The sequence below is a fragment of the Phragmites australis genome, chromosome 22 (assembly GCF_958298935.1).
Source record: "Phragmites australis chromosome 22, lpPhrAust1.1, whole genome shotgun sequence".
Lineage (NCBI taxonomy): Eukaryota > Viridiplantae > Streptophyta > Magnoliopsida > Poales > Poaceae > Phragmites > Phragmites australis.
In genome coordinates, this window is record NC_084942.1 from 14,986,552 (window position 1) to 15,008,025 (window position 21,474).

At 44.6% G+C, this 21,474-nt stretch overlaps 1 protein-coding gene across 1 annotated transcript; it reads left to right on the plus strand.

Annotated features, from left to right (window-relative positions):
- The first annotated feature begins 19,579 nt into the window (after positions 1-19,579).
- On the plus strand, positions 19,580-20,426 carry LOC133904529 (uncharacterized). Its single transcript, XM_062346024.1, has one exon. It carries the CDS (start codon positions 19,580-19,582, stop codon positions 20,120-20,122), a length of 543 nt encoding a protein of 180 aa, XP_062202008.1. The 3' UTR covers positions 20,123-20,426.
- Positions 20,427-21,474: the final 1,048 nt, after the last annotated feature.

Below are 21,474 nucleotides of genomic sequence, written 5' to 3' on the forward strand. Positions count from 1 at the left end.
CAGATTGCCCCCATCCTCTGTCTTCACCAGATTGCCAAAAATAGTCCGGGGGGCGCGTCCCCAGCTGCGTCGCCGAGGATGTTGTTGATGGTCCTGAAACGCAGCGGCGCTTCGTCGTCATGATCGGCGTCGACGTGGTCCGCGTAGCCTGAGGGCGGCGACGCGAACTGGGTGGCGGTTGGTGACGCTGGAGTTTGCGCCGGTGCCGGCGACGCATTCACGGTGCCGGGCGCAGTGGTTGTAGAAGTCGCGGCCGGCGATGCTGGTTCAACCGACGCGGTTCCTGCTCCTGCTGACGGTGCCGCGGGCGAGCTCGGCGCAGGACCCGCGGTCCCGGCAGGAGATGCGTCAAGGATGGGCGCCGTGTACTGGATAATGAATTCGCCCATCGCCGGTGTGGTGGTGTCATGGCCTGTCGCCCAGTCCCAGCGTGCGCCCTCGTCGAAGACGACGTCGCGCGTAATGTGGACGCGCAGCGTGGACGGGTCGACGACACGGTACGCCTTGGCGCCGGGTTGGTAGCCGATGAAGACCATGGGCTTGCTTCGATCTTCAAGCTTATTGAGGTGAGGCCTCGTGTCGCGGACGTGGGCCACGCACCTGAACACGCGCAGGTGGGACACGCTCGGCTTTCTTCCATGCCAGGCTTTGAACGGGGTGCGCCCATCCAAGTTCTTTGTCGGCGCTCGGTTAAGGAGGTAGACGGCGGTGGTCACCGCTTCCCCCCAAAACTCCGCAGGCATCCCCTTGGACTTCAGTAGGCTGCGGGCCATCGCCACGATGGTCTGATTCCTTCGTTCCACTACCCCATTCTGCTGCAGAGAATAGGGGGCAGAGTGGTGTCGCTGAACGCCGTGTTGCGCGCAGTGCTCCGCGAACTCCACGGACGTGAACTCGCCGCCATGATCGGTGCGCAGCACGCGCAGCTTGCGACCGGTCTCCGTCTCCACCAAGGCTTGGAAGTGGATGATGGTCGAGGCTACTTCCGACTTTGCTGCAAGGAGGATGAGCCACATATATCTGCTGTGATCATCGACCAGGAGAAGGAAGTATGTCTTGCCGTCGTGGGTTGCCGGAGTGATGGGTCCACAGACATCTCCGTGGACTAGGTCGAGCAGGCCCTCGGCGCGGTACTTGGCTCGGGGAGGAAATGAGGCCCGCTGCTGCTTGGACATGAGACAACCGTCGCACAGCTGGTCCACGTGCTCGATGTCGGGGAGACCATCAACCATGTCGCGGCGCGCCAGAGTGCGCAGAGCGTCGAAGTTCAGATGTCCGTAGCGGGCGTGCTAGCGCCAGGCGTCGTCATCACTACGCGCGGTGAGGCAGACCGGATGCGCGACGTGGAGGTTGATGACGTAGAGGCGTTTGCAGGCGCGCTTGACCTTGGCGAGAAGCTGCCTGTCGCGGTCCCGAATGCGGAGGACGCCACCGTCGATGAGCACCTGACAGCCGTTTTTGTTGAGTTGGCCGAGGTTGACAATGTTATTGCGCAGCCTCGGGATGTAGTAGACCTCCGTCAGGGCTCGATGGCGGCCGTTCTTGCACTCGATCAGCACCGTTCTGCGCCCGCGGATATCCACGACACTCCCGTCACCGAACTTCACTGAGCTGGCGACCGTAGTGTCCATCTCTGAGAACACATCCCGGCGGCTGGTCATCTGGTTGCTGGCCCCTGTATCGAGGTACCAAAGATCATCCCGAGGCTCACCTTCTTGCCCGAGGTAGGCGCGCACGCACGCTTCATCTAGCTCGACCTGCGCCCCGGGCTCAGGGCAGGAGGGCGCGAGTGCGCACACCTGCGCCATGAGGAGAGCGGGCTGGTCATCGTCGGCGTCGATGCCCTGCTTCATTGCCTCGGTTAGCAGCGCCTGTTCCCGCTTCGCCTTGCGGCAATCACAGGCCCAGTGCCCTTTCTTGCCGCAGTAGTTGCACTTGTCGCGGGTGACGTCGTGGTCGCCGCCGTCCTTGGTGTCGCGGGGCATGTCGCCGTCGACCTTCTTGCGTGATGGGCGGCGACGATGGTTGCCGTTCTTCGAGCTGCTCGAGGAGGTCTCGCCCTTCTGGTTTGCCTCGTACCGCTGGCGCCACTGCTCCTCCGTGAGCAGCAGCTTGCCGCCAGTGGTCGCCGATGCCGGTTAGGGAGGAACCGCGCAGAGGTCCTCGGCAGCTCGCAGCCGCCCGGTCACGTCCTCGATTGTCAGCATCGAGAGGTCAAGAAGAGTCTCGATTGAGAGGACAAGCTGGGCAAACCTAGCGGGCACAGCCCGTAGATACTTCTGGACAACCTTGGCCTCTGGCTCGGCGTCGCCGAGAGTGCTCAGCTGGTTCACCAGCGAGGTGAGCCGGAGTGCGAAGTCTTCGACGGTCTCGTTCTCGCGAAAGGTGAGCGCCTCGTACTCCTTCCGGACTCGCTGGAGCGCGGACTTGCGGTTCACCTCGGAGCCGATACGCATCTCCTTGATGGAGTCCCAGTCGGCCTTGGCGGAGGGCTTGGAGGCGACGGCGGAGCTCATCTCCGGAGGGACGGCGCGCATGAGGGCCTCGAGCGCCGTCTGATCTTCCATGTCACTCTCCGTGCCGATCTCGATGGCCTCCCAGAGACCTCGGGCGCGGAGAATGACCCTCATTGAGAGGGCCCAGACGGCGTAGTTCGTCTTGCTGAGGATCGGGAACTAAGCCGATCCGAGCTCCCGAATGATCCGCTGCACACCGCGCCCGCCGCCGTCGCGGTGCAGGCCACGGCATGGGGGCGGCAATGGCGATACCTGGCGAAGGCGACGCGGAGGCATCCTCGACGCGCCGAAGCCCGGGTGAGACATCGCCCAACAACCGTAATAACGGCTCTGATGCCAATTGTTGGGATCGCCGGAGGCGGCTCGCGGCTGGAACGCCGGCAAGCGACTCGCGAACTCGACGTGAGCTGGAATTCAACGCGATCACTTGGAACACAGGAATTTTGCGCTGCTCAACTGCTTGCAGCTTTTCGGGGTTTTCTTCTCCTTTTATTCACTATCGCGAGCAACAACCTGCGCCACGATCCGGACTCCCTCCGCGCCACGATCAGAAACCTGTATGCCATCCCATACACGCCATGTTTGCACGACGGGCGCGCAGTTCACCGAAGACTTGGGCACGACGTGGACGCAGCACGCCTCATGCCCCTCAACGCGCATGACTCGGACAAACCCGACCATGCGCTCATCTAGCTAGACCAACCAACAATTGCTAACTAACAACTAACGAGCACTAGATTTATTCAACACAGGCTAGCTACGCAGCAGATAGCATAGAACGGCGTAGCATAGTGAAGCACGCGGGGATGAAAGTATGGCGTGCACGGCAACCGAGCACAGGAGGGACCGCGCGGCCGAGCGGCTTGGTGACCGGGCGGTTGTAGAGCAGTGGACAGCATGCGCTGGGGGCGGCACACGCGACGGAAGAGAAGGACGGCGCCAATGTTGGAACAAAGGAGGGAGGTGAGCTCACCATTGATGGCCGGAGCTGCTGCTGCTTTGTGTGCTCCGTATGCATGCTTGTGTGTGTATTTGGTTGTGTTTGTATGTGTGATGCATGCCTGGTGGTGTGCTGGTGGGGAGGAGGAGAAGGCCGGCGTTGGTGGTGGTGGTGGTGGTGTTGTTGTGCCGTGGTTGTGGCTTGTATGTCCGTGTGTATGTATGCATGCGCGTGCATGTGATGCCTTGCAGGTGAAGGAATGAGGGAGGAGAGCAAATGGCTCTTGCCATCCAGATGAAAAGATCAGTGAGGGCATGGGGCATGGTGGTGAAAAGATCAGGGTATGGTATGGGCACAGGGGGAGAGAATAGAGAGAGAGCAGAGAGGAGAAAGATCTGAGAGAGTGCTCAGAGAGAGGAGAGTCAAAAGATCAGTGAGGCAGGGCATGGGCTGCGGTGGCCGGTTCTGCTGACCAGAGAGAGCAAAAGAGAGGGCAGAGAGAAGAGAAGAGATGAGAGAAAAAGGACTTTCGTGGTGAACAGAGAAAGAAATATTTGTGTAAACTAATTTGATGTATCTGAATTGTAATTGTATTTGCAAAGATTCAAATTGAATAATTTGAATTGGTAATTGGATTTGGAAAGATTCAAATTGAAATTGAATGATTCAATTTGAATGCAATCGAATCGAAATGGATTTGTGATAATTCAAATGAATGTAGTGGATTGGATTGGGATAGTGATGATTCAAAAGAATGACTTGAAATTGAATTGGATCTGGATAAATCAATGAATGACTCGAACTTGAATTGGACTATAACTCGAATGATTCGAATTGCATTTGAATACAATTCGACTAGGATTTAGATGAATATGGATTTGAAATTGGATGATTCACAGGAATGTGTTCAAATGATTTGAATGGCATGCGGGTATGAAATCGACAATGATTTGATGAATCTAGATTTGAGATATTTGGGATTGAATTCAAATAGGAGTATTTGAATTTAGTTTGATTCAAAAAGAATATTTGAGTTGGATTGGAAGATCAATTTCTTTGGATTGATTTAGATTAGGAAATTGCCGAAAAGAGCTAGAATATATTCGAATTGAGAAGCATTCAATTTGAATCGTCACGCAAAGAATCATAAGAACCAATAAAACAAAATGCATATGATCAATTTAATGCAACTATTAATTTAGAAACTAACTTGGTGCTTTCTGGAATACTTAGCCAATATAATATATTTAAATACACACATACAAGTATAGACATATTCAGATATATATATCCTCGATTTTTTATTGGTTTAACAACTAAAATAAATTTTAATTTAGAGCGAATTTTGCTATATTTTTATATGCTAAAATTCAGGGTGTTATAGAGAGAAACATCTCTATCCCACCCAGACGGCGAGAAGAATCTTTGCACATGCATATAGACTGCCACATCATTTATCAGCCGTCCAGAGCGGCCCACTCAACTGACAACTTGGGATTATTTTTGTATATTTTTAAACAGACAATTGTTTCTATTAAATTAGAAAATAAAAAATAAAAATAACTCTTTCTCCCCGTCTTGCCATTCCAACCCTCACGTCTGCCTCCTTTTGAGTTTTTATAGATCTAAATACTTACACTACTTCTAGCAGATACTTAAAAATTTATTCTATAATACTATTAAAGTATCTTAATACTATTATAATATTATCTATTTTTTTCATCTCTAACAGCTACTTTATTTTTTATCTTCTATTACTTTTCTATTCTCTCTAGATCTACGATCATTTTCTGTAAACAGTGATGTGAATATAAGAAAAGTTGCAAATTTGAACAAGCTATAGCGTTGTAGCACTTGATCCGCAATACTATAGAAGTAGATACAATAACTATCTTGAATCCGGCCGGCACAGTGGCACACATAGATGCCGACTCTGCTGGAGACGGCCGGTGCAGATCATTGCGCACACGCCAGGAAGCCGAATCCAAATTTATTTGTTTAGCGTAAGCCAAAGCCTAATGCTAACAACCCAATCTTTTGATGAGCCCGGTAGTACCATGCTCACACGCAAAACGGTCCAGCCCAGCTCTGTTCTCAAACGGAGGCCCAACATTCCCCGCAATTCCTGAACCCACTAGCCGAATCAGGGAGGTCGCCTCCTCCTCTTCCTCCTCGGCGACACGGCGGCGGCTGATCAGGCAGGCAGCCACCCGCCACCGCGAACACCGAAGCCTCTCGGCATCCGCGGCACAGCGCCTCGTCTCCGACTCCGAACAAGGTGAAGTTCGGTACGAAACAGCAATCCCATTTCCCAAGCCTTCTTCTCTTGCCACTCGATCCGTCCCAACTCCCAACCAAAGTGGTAGCAGTATCAGTTTCTTCCCCATTCTCTCTCTCTCGCTAGACCGAGTTCGCGGCGCACCGATCACGCTCCGCGCGAGTGTAGCCGGATTAGCATCCTTTCTCTCCCGGGATGGAGACGGGATGGGACTGTGCTGCTGGGATCGCTCGCTTCCTGAGTGATTGCTGCAGGATTACTCTCTTTTTGTCAGGCTTTGTGTTTTCTTGTGATTATCCCACCTGTATGCCTGTATGTCGAAATGGAACAAGGAAGAGTGAACTTTGCATAGTTAAAAACGTTTCTTTGCTTAGATGCGAGATATCGAACGATTACAAACAGGTAATATCAATGCTAGTTTAGTTAATGCATTATGAATGTTTCACAGTGAGCAAAATGAGATCATGGAAGCATGTTGCATAGAAAAGAAACTGTCCCGCATTGCACTTCATGAGCATAATTTCCTTGGTGACTTTGTCAACAAGGTGCGTTATTTGGTTTCGAAGAAGTCGGTAGAATGAGTTGGTAACTTGAGTTCAGGTTCATTTATCTGTATTTGCTCTTATCTAGTTATCCAAGTTCTGTCAAAATACTAACTGAGATTCTAGAAGCCATAAAACTAAGATAATATTGCTTCCTGAAACTCTTTGTTCCACAGGATATTCTTTCTTCTGGGTAAACTGCATGAAAGCACCATTTTTAATATGATAAGCTTGCCATTGAATTAAATTTCTATCGGGTGTTACTGATCCAAACTAGTAATGCATGTATCACTCATGTCACTGCCTACACAAGCACTGAAACTGGAACACGAATTATGCTTATTGGAAACAATCTTGACTGCGGTACTTTCGTTTTCTCCTTCGGACCAGTGCTACTTTTTGTATCTCTTGGTGATACCATCTCGCTTCTTGTGTACTATCCTGTTTTTGCCTTGAGAAACAAATGCCATACTATGTACAATACAAAATTTGCATTGTTATGATAATGAAAATTTAAAGAAAACTATCGCAATTGCGATGGTCTTGCAATTAGTGTTAAAGGGTTCATAGTCACTGGAGTTGGGGCCGATGCCGTGACCTGTGACCCAGATCGAACAATCCGGATCGCTGGTCCGGTTCGCCGCCGGGACGTGTCCCGCAAGACTCCGCTGCTCCGCTGCTGTAGAGAGAGAGAGAGAGAGAGAGAGAGAGAGAGAGAGAGAGACGTGGGGAAGGCTTACTAGCGAGTGGATCTTGACATCGACACCGACATGTTCCCTCCGCTTCCTCACTGATAGCTAGCCTGCCAAGCTCCACGACGCTAGGTGGCGGCGGGAGGAGGAGGAGGAGGATGCCGATGGCTTCAAGCGGAGAGCAAGGTGGAGGCAAGATGTGTCGTTCTTCGGCAGCGCGTGTGGGTGAAGAGGTGGAGAGAGAGAGAAAGAGAGAGAGATTGGGAGAGAGAGAGAGTTGTGAGGATTGAGGACTAGAGGTGTCGAGAGATGATAATGGTAGCATGTCGAGTTGAGTTTGATAATGGGCTGGTGGACTCGAGTGGGCTAGTAGGCTTGAGTTTGATAATGGGCGGAGTAGTAGTTGTGATATGGGTTATACATCAACCTAGATGAATCAGGGTCGCATTCTGTGTGCTAATTTGTCGTCTCAAAGAGGTATACCCTTTGTACCACGTCTCACGATCCTGTTCCTCGACCTGATCGATCCGAATTTCTAGTGACTATGACTATAGGTGTGTTGCCCTTTTGTTTCCTATTCTCCTAAAACATTTACATGTTTTTCATTAGGTTGGAGAGATAAGGAAAGGATTAGATCCTCAGATGCAGTGGATTTCATATGTGACCCAAAGTGGCAGGCTCATGAACATCATGACACTACGCGAAAAAAGATCATTAGTGACGGGTCTGTGCTCGTCATTTTTATCGCGTCACTAATAACTGGTCTAGGACGATCCGTCACTGATGACCTAGTCCTTAGTGACTGAAAGGATCAAATGGCCTAAGAGGGGTAAATTGGGCAATTAAAAACTTCTCGAAATGCAGAAAAGAAATGCGACTATACGAACAAGCTAGGAGAGGGCAACAAAACAAGCAAGCAAAAATACTAAGAAAATGCAGAATTTGAAAACTTGCAAGAATGTAAATACTCAAATTAAATTACGAAATAGTAAAGAGATGAACAAGAGAACACATATTTTTTTTTCCCGATGTATCGAGGAGTTAACACTCCCCCTAGCCCTTTGGAGTATCCACCAAGGATATCTCTCCCCCTTGAATCACCAAGACTCAAGTGCTCCCTCATGATTGTCACTTCTCCATCTCCGAATTGGCGGATATCAAACCAAATACAATGCTCTTCCCGGGGCTCTCACAAGAACTCTAAGAGCTCACTAATAACACATCCAATCACCAAAACCGACTAGGTGTTGCCAATAACAAGCCAATAGCTTCACTTGACCAAGATCAAGCCTAGACTATAGCTAGATGCACACTTGCTACTTTTCAAACACTAATAAAATCCTTAATCTTCAAAGGCTCCACCGGAGAAAAAGCTCTGGTGTACATATATGACTATCACCGGACAATCCGGTGAGTAATTCCAATTCAAAACACCTGAACAATCCTCTCTGAAAATATTACTCCGGTGTAGTCTCCAATCACCTCACCGGACCATCCGGTGAGTATACCATCTTCCATTTGCCTCTAGAAAACTTAGTCTGGTGATCCCACACTTCCATCACCAGATCATCCTGTGAGCTCAACTTCATTTTCCTGAGTAACATCACTTCTACTAAAATTAGTTCAATGATTTCACAACACTAACACCGGACCATCCGGTGAAACACTTATAAATTTTTTGACACATGTCAGAAAAAATAATTGTCTAGTGATCCATCAACTTATACACCGGATCATCCTGTCTAATCAACTACTTTCTATCTTGCTGAACAAATAAACCTCTGGCGGGTTCCTTCTTCAAGACTCCGGATCATTCGGTGAGTTAAACTTTTTCTAAGCTCGTCCAAGTCAAATTTTCTTGAGCTGTAACTTCTCGACATCTCAACCATGGACTTCTATGAGCTACCTAATGCTAGAATTTCACAAGTGTGCATCAAAGCACGTCTAGACTCAACTAGGTCAAGTTACTACTCTTAGCCCCTCTTTATAGTACGGTCAAAAGTCTAAGAAAAAAAGACCTATACTACTGTAAATGTTTTTATCTCCTTTGTGACACTTAGAACTAGAAGATCCTCAATTTTGATGCGTATGTCCTTTTGATCATCCATATAATCGCTTTAGGGACCAAGCATACTCAAATATCATTGCGAACTAAATTTTTTATTCCATTCAAAACAAATTGTTAGACACAATGATACGATTGTCATTAATCATCGAAACACTTACCACTTGCGTAGGGGTTTAGATGCTACAGTGACGGGCCACAACATGACTTGTTACTAATATCATCAATGACGCGTTATGTTACGATCCGTCACTAATAACCACTCATTAGTAGTGGATCTGTACCCATCATTTTTTTCGCGTCACTAATAACTGGCATTGGATAAACTGTCATTGATAACCTAATCATTAGTGACGGATCACAACTTGACCCGTCACTAATATCATCAGTGATGGGTTATATTACGATCCGTCATTAATAACCACTCATTAGTGATATGTCTATATTTGGTCCCGATCAGAAGACATATTAGTGACACGTCCTTATTGAAACCGTCACTAATAGGACATTAGTATTGCGTATTGAACAACCGTCATTAATATAATACCTCATTTGCTGGTTTCTTACGTAGTGTGATGACCAAGATCAGTCATACTGACAAAGTGTATCATATGATAGCGAAGCACCAAATGGCACAAACTTTAGGTCAGATTACGAAGTTCAAGCGCCGATATGAACTGGAAGCCATGAAGAACAGTGGCAAATAGGCAAATTTGTGCTTCAAACTTCGTGGCAGAGTTCCAAGGGTATGAATTGTAGTTTGCCTCGCGCTTGGAAACAATTTTAGGGGAAACAATATTTGCATTGAGTAAATTTCACAAAATCATGGTTCTCGTTTGATGTGGTGACTGTCTCCATGTAAGCAAATAGAAGTAGAATAAGCTTGCGGATCAGGAAGCAACTGAATCAATAAGATACGGTAACCATGCTTGAAAGGAAGAGAAACTTTTACACGTGGATACCTACATATGGCTTATCACGATTATTCATTTGTGTGTTGAGATTCGTAATGAATGGGTAAGTGAAAAAAATCATGAGATAAGTGAGAAAATCAACAAATGAATGAATATGAGGCGGGAGGAATGGACAGACGAGATTAGGTATGTGCGTACAAGTGGACGTGAAGTTGCATTTTCCCGTGTTTGAAAGTGCGGGTTTGTGATGACCATCCTGTGTATTCAATTACTTTCCATTTTGCTGAACAAATAAAGTTTCGGTGGGTTCCTTCTTCGAACTCCGAATCATCCGATGAGTTAAACTTTTTTTGAGCTCGTCCAATTCAAATTTTCTTGAGCTCTAACTTCTTGACATCTCAATTATGGGTTTCTATGAGCTACATAGTGCTAGAATTTCGTAAGTGTGCATCAAATCACATCTAAACTCAACTAGGTCAAGCTACTACTCTTAGCCCCTCTTTATAGTTCGATCAAAAGACTAAGAAAAAGAGACATATACTACTCTAAGTGTCATTTATCTCCTTTGTGATACTTAGAACTAGAAGATCCTTAATCTTGATCCGCATATCATTTGATCGTTCATATAATCGCTTTAGGGACCAAGCATATCCAAATATCATTGCGAACTAAATTTTTTATTCTCTTTAAAACAAATTGTTAGACACAATGATACGGTTGTCAATAATCATCGAAACACTTACCACTTACCTAGGGCCTAGATGCTACAATCTCCTCATTTTTGTTGATTGATGGCAACATATATGAGAAGATATATATATATATATATATGAAATTAAGTGCACCCTATCATACTAAGCAATTGACAGTATGAAATAATAAAGCATGATAAAGCCTAGCACTAGAACAACATAACATGCTAGAAGAAATAGAATTAAGCACGCATGAAAATAAACACAATGTGATGACAAGCTAAACACATCGATTAAGAACCAAAATGCCTATCATTACATCAAAATCCATAAGATCCAACGAGCTAAACCTAACTACCCAAAAGCTAAACTATACTCCCCCTTAAACTAGCAAGCTCACTAGAACTGAAATCTAACTATTTCTCTCCAAAAACTCTCCCTATTTGGCATCTAAGCACCAAAAAGAGAACACATCTACACATCTGGAGCAGGAGGAGATGAGGGAGCCGACTCTGTTGAAGAAAGCTGCACCACGAACTGAGAGGCATCAGTCTCATAGTCGAGTGCAGACAAGATAATCTCAATGTCAACATTGTCAGCTAGAGAGGGCGCTCCAGTTGCAATTTGACTCTGCACTATGACTGGACGAGGGTTGGAGCTGGAGGTATCGACACCCTAGGCGGCCATCTCCTAGTCAACCTGACTGAGCACCTCTTGAAGAGTAGGATCGACCTTATCTATCGTAGGCTACATGGTAGCTGGAGGCACAACAGGGGGCTCCTGAGCTGGAACTGTTGGCTGCGGTGAGTCCCCGAAGCTGAGAGGTCCAGTGGGAAGAGGTGACATCACGAAAGTAAGCACTGGCCTTGAAGACGTCCCAGCATTCTGAGAAGGTATTCCGGCGGTGAAGAGAGCTGATAGAGGAAAGTCTTATCCCGGAGTAGTCAATAGACCGCTAACGCTGCCTAGGAGAGGACTGGCGGCTGGAGCTAGAGGTGCGGCTGGTAACTGAAGGCCGGTGTGCTGGAACAGGAAAGAGAACATACGAGCATTGTTCTCTCTGTCCGAATGGAGCGCTAGAACATGGCCTGTTGTTGCTGAAGAGACTGCAAGAACACCATTTGCTACTCCTACTGGCGAATCATGTCAGCTACTGGAAGTTGCTACTGGATCTCAGCCTGTGCTGCAAGTTGCTACTGGATCTGATGTTGCTGAAGTGTCTGCTGCTGTTACATCTGCTAAAGAATCAGTGCAAGCTCTGAAGGCTGCATAGCAAGGGTCACTGAAGGAGCTGCCTGAGAAGAACCTCCTACCTCGGTATCGTGTGATCTAGCGACCGGAGGAATGTACTCAATATCATCCGAGTCCAAGTCATTGTCCACGTCGAAGACAAACTGAGGTAGCACTGCCTCGGCCTCTGGTAGGGGCTGGTCCTCTACTGCTGTTCTCTCACACTTGTCAACTGGGATCATCTCCTTAGCGTGAACCATGGCTTGCTGACCACGACGTGTGTCTATGAGAGCAAAAGGAGCATACTCCTTGAAGCGAGTAGGGGACTCCTCATAAGCCTCGAGGAACTCGGGATACCTAATGGCGTGGGCTATCATATGAGATATGAAGTGCGTGTACGACTGTTGTCTAGCCAAGGACATCCCCTCTGCTATGGCATCCTTAATCTCACACAAAATCAGATCCACAATTTCAAAACGATAGTGAGTGAGGATGGACAGAATCAACCACTACTGCAAGCCAATGATGGCCTCTCTGTAGTCAATCTTCGGGAGCGGGAGAGACTTGTCGGCAGTTAGGATCGCATGACGGAGTACACGCGTCGACATCGAAACGCTTGCTTAAGGTGTAAGCAAGGCAGTGAGTCATGCTTTAAGAAGCATGCAGGCAGTTTCGCGGTTTGGCCTTAAAACCGTGGGAGGACTGGAGGAGTACGTGGCACCATCGTGAAGCTTGCGTCGAGGCGAAGCTAAGTCGTGAAAGCGTCGCTGTCGTCTAATGAATGGAGAAGAAAATGGACCAAAATACCCTCGGTGGTAGGTAGGAGTGTATTATAAGAGAGGGGTACTTTGGTGAAAAGTTAGAAAACTTAGGGGTCAAGTTTCTTAGACTTATAAATAGAGGAGTAGGGCTATGGGAGAGGGTGAACCAGCCACTTAAGTTCCTCTTGTGCCACACATTTGAGAGCTTAGAGCTAGAATTTTAAAGCAGAGAATGATGAGTGCTTAGCCTATGTAATAGGTGAGAGTTTTGAGAGATAAATATTTGTAATCCATCTAAAATAGGACCAAACTCTTTGAGTAATGAAGTTTATGTTTTTGCATATGCTTGAATTTCCCTACTTCTAGTTTCTATCTATTGGTTCCCTTGCAAGTTTGTAATTTTTTCGGTTTTCGATTCTGATTTTCGTTTTGGTTTTGGGCTGAAATTTCAGCACCTTGTGAGGTTATTCTTCTTGTTGCTAGAGGCATAAAATTCACATACACATGCTTATGTGATACTGTCTTGAATTCCCTTGTCTCTAGACAATCAACTTATAGAGTTTCGTTGTTCTATATTTATCTTTTCTTGTTTCTTTGCAAGTTGTGATCTTTCGAGTGTTGAGACACATCGATTGATCTTAAATGGAACATATGGTTCATATACCATTCGTGGAGTCGTGTTGCCTCGATTTTTTTTTGTTAAAACTTCTCTCTATTTTTGCTTTCGTTTGAGTTTTGAGATGCGTTGGGTGATCCAAATAGGAAAAGGTCATCGATTTTGCAAGAAATTTGTTAAGACGCCTGTTCACCCCCTCTAGTCGCCAATCTTGTTTCTACATTGATCATCCTTATCCTCATTTTCATCAACTTGAGGTTCCATGGAGGTGTGTGGAATTGAAGTAGAAGGTATATTTTTATCATCCTCCTTAGGCTTTTTTTATATCTCCAATTCCATATTCTCCATTGCATCTCCTAAGGGTTTATCACCTACATCATCACAAGAAATACCTTCTCCTTAGGAGATATTAGATTCATCAAACTCCACATCACATGTTTCTTCAACAAGACTGTTGGCATTGTTGAATACACGATATGCTTTGGGGTTTGATGCATAACCAATAAGAAAATCATATCACAATGTTTTTCAAATTTTCCTAGGTGTTCTCTTTTCTTGAAGATAAAACATTTACACCTGAACACCTGGAAGTATAAGATATTGGGTTTCATCCCAATGATAAGCTCGTATGATGTCTTCTTCAATAGTCGATGGAAGTACACTCGATTGGATGAATGACACGCTGTGTTGATTGCTTTCGCCTAAAACTTCTCCAGCGTACCATACTCATCCAATATTGCTCTTACAAGAGTGATCAAGGTCTTGTTCTTCCTCTCCACCACATCATTTTGTTGAGAATGTTGATGAGAACTCATGCTTGATGCCTCTATCATCACAAAATTCTTCAATGTATGTGTTCTTGAACTCTGTGTCAATGTCACTTTAGATCTTCACAATTGTAGTCTCAAATTCATTTTGAGTCCTCTTCGCGAACTTCATGAAGATTCTAATAGTCTTGTTCTTGTCATCTAGAAAGAAAGTCCAAGTATATTTTGTATAATAATCAACTATATAAAGACAATAGAGATTACCACCAAACTTTTGTACGTAGTTGGTCCGAAAAGATCCATGTGTAGAAGCTCTAAGGATCTTGATGTAGACACCATGGATCTGTATGGATGTGAGCTTGCAACTTGCTTTCCCGTTTGGCAAACGCTACACAACTTGTCCTTTTTAAATACCACATCTTTTAATCCAACTACCCATTCCGTTATTGAACACATTCTTGAGTTGGCTCATTCCAATGTGTGCAAGTCGACGATACTAAAGTCAACCCATAGATGTCTTTGTGAAGAGGCATGTAGTCAAGCTAGCTTCATTAGAGGAGAAATTCACAAGATATATATGTCCATATCTAAAGCCTTTAAAGGTTATATCATTATACTTCTTGCTAGTTATGATAACATCAACATAACTAAATAAGCATGTGAAGTCTAAATCACATAGTTGAGCTACGAAAAACAAATTAAAGCTATATGACTCTACTAAAAGAACATTGGAAATACAGAGATCGATGGAGATTGCTATCTTTCCCAACCCTATCACATTTGCCACCAAAAGTGACTTTGTTATGATCGCATACATCATCTTCTAGTGAGATGAATATCTTTACATTATCGGTTATATGTTGCGTACATCTACTATTAAGCACCTAATACTTTTCACCGTCTTTGTAGTACATATGGATCAAGCTTTTTGTTTAGATACTCAACCAAGTATAGTACATTTGAAGTGACTCATAAGAGCTTTAGTCACCCAAATTTGCCTAGGAAACTTTTTCTTAGTTTGAGTTCCAATAAATTTAGCCATGACTTTGCCACTTTTAAGTTTATGCAATAGAAAATAGTGATTATTAAAAGTAGACTTGTACTTAGAAGGCAAAGTAGGAAGAGGTTTAGTAGGAATTGGACACTCCCTTGTGTGGTGACCGGTGACTTCACAATGTTGGCAATATGAACCAACTTCCTTGATGAAGTAATTTTTGATCTCCAGTGACTTGATAATCTTATCCACCAGTTTGGGAAAGCATCCAAGACCTCTCTTGTTGTAATACAATGCATTCTTCATGAGAATTTTCTTGTGCTTGTACTCTCCTTTAGTCAACCGGTTCACACACGAATTGAGATTTGCAATCTCCTCTTTGATCTCTTGCTCCCTTGCATGGTTAGTTTTAGAAGATGATATATTATCATATGAAGAGGAGCATGGTATAGTAAGAAGGTCATTACAAGAAGTAGATGTATTAACCTTAACAACATCAATAGTATGCAATTCATTCATCATAGGATCAATGGCATCATAAGCTTCCTCACGTTTTGTATATTTGCATTTCAAGTCAACATGCTCAAGTTTTAGCTTCTTGTTCTTGGGATCATAGTTGTAGCTATTTTTTTGAAACTTGGAGATCATGCTTATGGTTCTTCTCATGAGAAGAGCAAGTTCGGTGTCAGAGTCGTCGTCGTCATCATCTTCTTCATCGCTTTCACTTGATGATGGGAGCTTCATCTTCTTCTTCTTGTCAACCATATTTTCCTTGAGAGCAAGATTCTTCTTGGGTGAAGACTCATGATCTCCAAACAAGAACATCTCATGAGTACATATCTTCCCAACGTCGCCGATGAAGGTCATGTCATTGATGAATCTTTCATGAAGAAGAGAAATGACAATATTCTATTGTGGCTTGTAAAGCACCATTAAGATCCTACAAATAATGTCTCTAGACAATTGAGCCAGTTTAAAAGAATTAATTTTTTTCACAAGCATATTCATGCGAGAATACATATCATCGCATAACTCATTAGGAAGCATCTTGAATTGATTAAAAGCATTCATAAGCACATGGTGTCTTTTCTCATGAATTTTCTTAGAACTCTCATGAATTTCACAAAGAGCGGTTCAAATCTCATTAGCGAATTCCTTGCTCCTAACTCTAGAAAAAACCTCTTAAATAATTCTCTCAAATATAACATTATTTGCCTTAGCATTTCACATAACTTGTTGTTCGGTAAAAGGTTGATCAAACCCAATTGAGACGGCTAGCCAAACTTCAGGAGAAATAGCCTCAAGATAGCTCACAAAGCGAACTTTTCAATAGGCGAAGTTCTTTCCCTCGAACTTTGGCACGCTACTTCTACTCTCCGGAGCCATTGCTCTAGGATTTTAAGCCTATCAAGAGCATGAGACTCTGATACCAATTGAAAGGATCAAATGGTTCAAGAGGGGGGTAAATTAGGCAATTATAAACTTCTACCGAAATCTAGAACCAATCTTAACCTAGAAAAAAGGAAATACGACTACAAGAACAAGCTAGGAGAGGGCAACAAATAATCAAGCAAAGACACTAAGAAAATGTGGAATTTGAAAGCTTGCAAGAATGTAAATGATCAAATTAAATTGCGGAATGGTAAAGAGATGGGCAATAGCACACTGATTTTTTTCATGAGGTATCGAGGAGTTGGCACTCTCCCTAGTCCTCGTTGGAGCATCCACCAAGGATATCGCTTTCCCTTGAATCACCAAGACTCAAGTGCTCCGTCATGATTGCTACTTCTCCATCTCCGGATTAGCGGGCATCAAACCAAGTACAAAACTCTTTTCGAGGCTCCCACAAGAACTTCAAGAGCTCACTGAGAACACCTCCAATCACCAAGATCGGCTAGATGTTGCCAGCCACCAAGAGTAACAAGCTAATAGCTTCACTTGACCAAGATCAAGTCTAGACTACAGCTAGATGCACACTTGCTTATCTCTAAGCACTAATAAAGTCCTTAATCTTCAATTAGTGACTTGGAAATCAACTCAAGTGCTCTCTTTTTCTTCTAGATGACACACAGTATATGAGCTTCTCTGGGTCGCTAAAAGACCAAATGAAACCAAGTGGAGGGGTATTTATAGGCTAGAGATCCAAATTATAGCTGTTGCCTAACCACCCACCTTTTCTGCTAATACCGGATGATCCGGTGATTATCTTTTTACTCACACCAGACAATCCGGTGAGTTCAAACTTCAAAACTCTACAGTGCTAACTGTCATTAGCTGTTGTACTGTTAATAGTCCGGTGCATCCATCCGGTGAACACACACTCAGCATCGGACTATCCTGTGAGTGTAACTTAGTCAAAACTACCAATTGCAACCCTTTCTGAAACTATTAGCCCGGTGACTCTCGTCAAGCCAACACCGGACTATCCGATAGGTTGAGCTGCTTCTGCCATCAAAGGCTCTACTGGAGAAAAAGGCTATACATATATGACTATCACCGGACAATTCGGTGAGTAGTTCCAAATCAAAACACCCGAAACAACCCTCTCTCAAAATATTACTCCGGTGTAGTCTCCAATCACTTCATCGAACTATCCAGTGAGTATACCATCTTCAATTTGCCTCTGGAAAACTTAGTCCGGTGATCCCACACTCCCATCACTGGATCATCTGTGAGTTGAACTTTATTTTCCTGAGCAAGATCACTTTTGCTGAAATTAGTCCGGTGATGTCACAACACTAACATCGGACCATCCGGTGAAACACTTTTGAAATTTTTGGACACGTGTCAACAAAAAATAATCGTTCTATGATACATCAACTTATACACCGGACTATCCTGTGTATTCAACTACTTTCTGTCTTGCTAAACAAATAAAGCTCCGGTGGGTTCCTTCTTCGGACTTCGGATCATCCGGTGAGTTAATCTTTTTTGAGCTCATCTAATTCAAATTTTCTTGAGCTCCAACTTCTCGACATCTCAACCATGGACTTCTATGAGCAACATAGTGCTAGAATTTCACAAGTGTGCATCAAAGTACGTCTAGACTCAACTAGTTCAAGCTATTACTCTTAGCCCCTCTTTATAGTATGGTCAAAAGTCTAAGAAAAAAGACATATATTACTCTAAGTATCCTTTATCTCCTTAGTGACACTTAGAACTAAAAGATCATTAATCTTGATACGTATGTCCTTTGATCGTCCATATAATCGCTTTAGGGACCAAGCATACCCAAATATCATCGCGAACTAAATTTTTTATTTTCTTCAAAACAAATTGTTAGATACAATGATACGGTTGTCATTAATCATTGAAACACTTACCACTTATTTAGGAACCTAGATGCTACAGTGACGGGTCACAACTTGACCCGTCACTAATATCATCAGTGATGAGTTATGTTACGATCCATCACTAATAACCACTCATTAGTGATGAGTCTGTACCCGTCACTTTTATCGCGTCACTAATAACTGACCTAGGATGATCTATCACTGATAACCTGGTCATTAGTGATGGATCATAACTTAACCCGTCACTAATATCATCAGTGACGGGTTATGTTACGATCTGTCACTAATAACCACTCATTAGTAACATGTCTATATTTAGTCCCAATCAGAAGACACATTAGTGACATGTCCTTATTGAATCCGTCACTAATAAAACATTAGTAACGTGTATTGAACAGCCGTCATTAATATAGTACCTCCTTTGCTGGTTTCTTACGTAGTGTGATGACCAAGATCGGTCATACTGACAAAGTGTATTATATGAGAGTGAAGCACCAAATGGCTCAAACTCTAGGTCAGATTGCGAAGTTCAAGCACCGATATGAACTGGTAGCCATGAAGAACAGTGGCACATATGCAAATTTGTGCTTCAAACTTTGTGGCAGAGCTGCAAGGGTATGAACTGTAGTTTGCCTCGCGCTTGGAAACAATTCCAAGGGAAACACTGTTTGCATTGAGTAAATTTCATAAAATCATGGTTCTTGTTCAACATGGTGACTGTCTCCATGTAAGCAAATAGAAATAGAATAAGCTTGCGGATCAGGAAGCGAACTCAATCAATAAGATACGGTAACCGTGCTTGAAAGGAAGAGAAATTTTTACACGTGGATACCTACGTATGACTTATCATGATTATTCATTTGTGTGTTGAGATTCGGAATGAATGGGTAAGTGAAAAAAAATCATGAGATAAGTGAGAAAATCAACAGATGAATAAACATCAGGCAGGAGGAAAATAAATATCAGGCAGGAGGAATAGACAGAAAAGATTAGGTATGTGCGTACAAGTGGATGTGAAGTTACATTTTCCCTTGTTTGTAAGTGCAGGTTTGTGAACCATGCTAGAATACAATTTTAGTTTATCTATAAATGACTGAAAAGAGTGAGATTTTGAAATAACCTTAGCGAAGTCAGTGAGGTTCAAATTTTGCAGATTGTGCAAGCAAATTTACTGTAGACGGCTGGACTTGGCCTCTAGTAAAGGAAAAGCAAAAAGACAAGGCAGACAAATGAGAGAGACCTCCACCTGTCCCCGTTCCCCACTGGCCCCGACATTGACATGGACGACGACTCCGGCGGGCCCCACCACCACCCACGTTCTCCGCCGCCGGACGCTAGCAAGCGGCGGCGCCTCCCCAACGTCCGCCTCGCGGGCTCCATCCCCCTTCCCTCCCACCTCCCCCACCCGCGCCTCGTCCCCATCTTCCCCGCCTCCAGGTCACGCAAACCCCACCACAACGACGACAACGGCCCCTCCTCTGAACCACCCCAAACCCTCCCAAAACCCTCCGCCGACAACGGCGACGACCTCGTCCTGGCCGACGCGTTCTCCCGCAAACCTAGAGTTCTGGCGCCGGAGGCGGAGGAGATGGAGATGGAGGATGAGACGGAGGAGAAGGCGGCGGAGGTGGTGGACGTGGCAGGGTGGTTCTTGGGGATGGGGATGGGTCGCTACGCGGCGGCGTTCCAGGCGCACAAGGTGGACACCGAGGTGCTGCCCTGCCTCACCATGGACGACCTCCGGGACATGCGCATCGGTGCCGTCGGGGCGCGCCGCAAGCTCTTCTGCGCCATCCAGAGGCTGCTGCCATCACGGAGGTGAAGCGTTTCTGGCATTCCTGTGGGCGTGCTAGCTAGTTTGGTCTCACCTTGCTAGGGAACTTGGATGCGTGGGTCCTAGGAATAGGAGGTGTGAAAAGTGTGAAAATGAGAAGGTTTGATCTTTACTTAGTTGTGAAATGGTGGCACGGTCAGTGGCACTGTAGCTTAGTGTGTAATTACGGAAAATGTGAAATGGAAAATGCTAACTCTAATGTTTCGTTCTGTCCAATGATTTTATGACCAATGCTTTTATGGGAATGCTAGGATGTTGTGTGGTAGGGTTTAAGCATGAAAATGTTCTGATGCGTGCCGCGTTTCCCAATGTTTTTCTTGGATGCAATGGATCGGATTAGGTGGAATTGAGACATGCTTTGATGTTAGTGGGATACTGAAAAATTCTACACATGAACATTGTGTTATGAACTTTAATTCCACTTGTAGTTGAGTGCTACCGATAAAATTTGTAGGAGTTTGTATGTGCTGCATAGCTCTTTACAAATTATTTTGTTTTAGTTAGTATTGGCCAGAGCATGATTGCTGAAATGTATTTTTTTCCTTTCTGGTATGTAGAACATCTTGCCTATCAGTCAGATGGAACTTGAATTATATTGTATTGATTTTGCTTAGCTGATCGTCCACTGCAGATGTGGCAAAGTTTGAATTCTCATGATTCCTTATCTGTTCTACCTCCTTGAAATAGAGCTACTAGCCTTCAGTGAAAATCGCCATGGCAGTGCAACAGAATATTCAACTTGCCTTGACTATCCCATTCCATTGATAATCCTTGATTAGTTGCTTCAAGGTATGCAACAGTGCAACACATAGGACTATACACTTAAAAACGATAACATACGGCATTCATCTCTGCACCTCTGCTGTAGTCATAACTGATAGTGATTGTTGAAAGTAGAAAGTTTTACTGGATCTACCAATATATTAGGCTTGCTTGCAGAACTTGGAGAGAATTAACTGTCTGGTAGTCATAAATTGTTTGTGCAGGTGTCCATGTAGCATTTCTTTCAACAATTTTTAGACCCTAAGTTGGAAAAAAGACTAGTCATTTCAAGATGAACATTGCAGAAGGCCTGCAGCTTTCCCTTCAAATTTAAATACAAGACATGTGTAATAGTAAGATAACCTGCAGAACTTTGTTGAAATGGCTAATAACCTGCTCCTTCCAGCTTGTTGACAGTAGGTACCGATGAAATGTCTATTAACCTGCCCTGACCAGCTTGTTGCTACTATTTTCTTATGTTGTGGTCTATGTCGGATTCTGGAACTGGTAATATAGAACCACAACATTTTTTTGTTGCTGGTGACTGTCCTAACTAATCACTGGTAAGTAGTCCATCT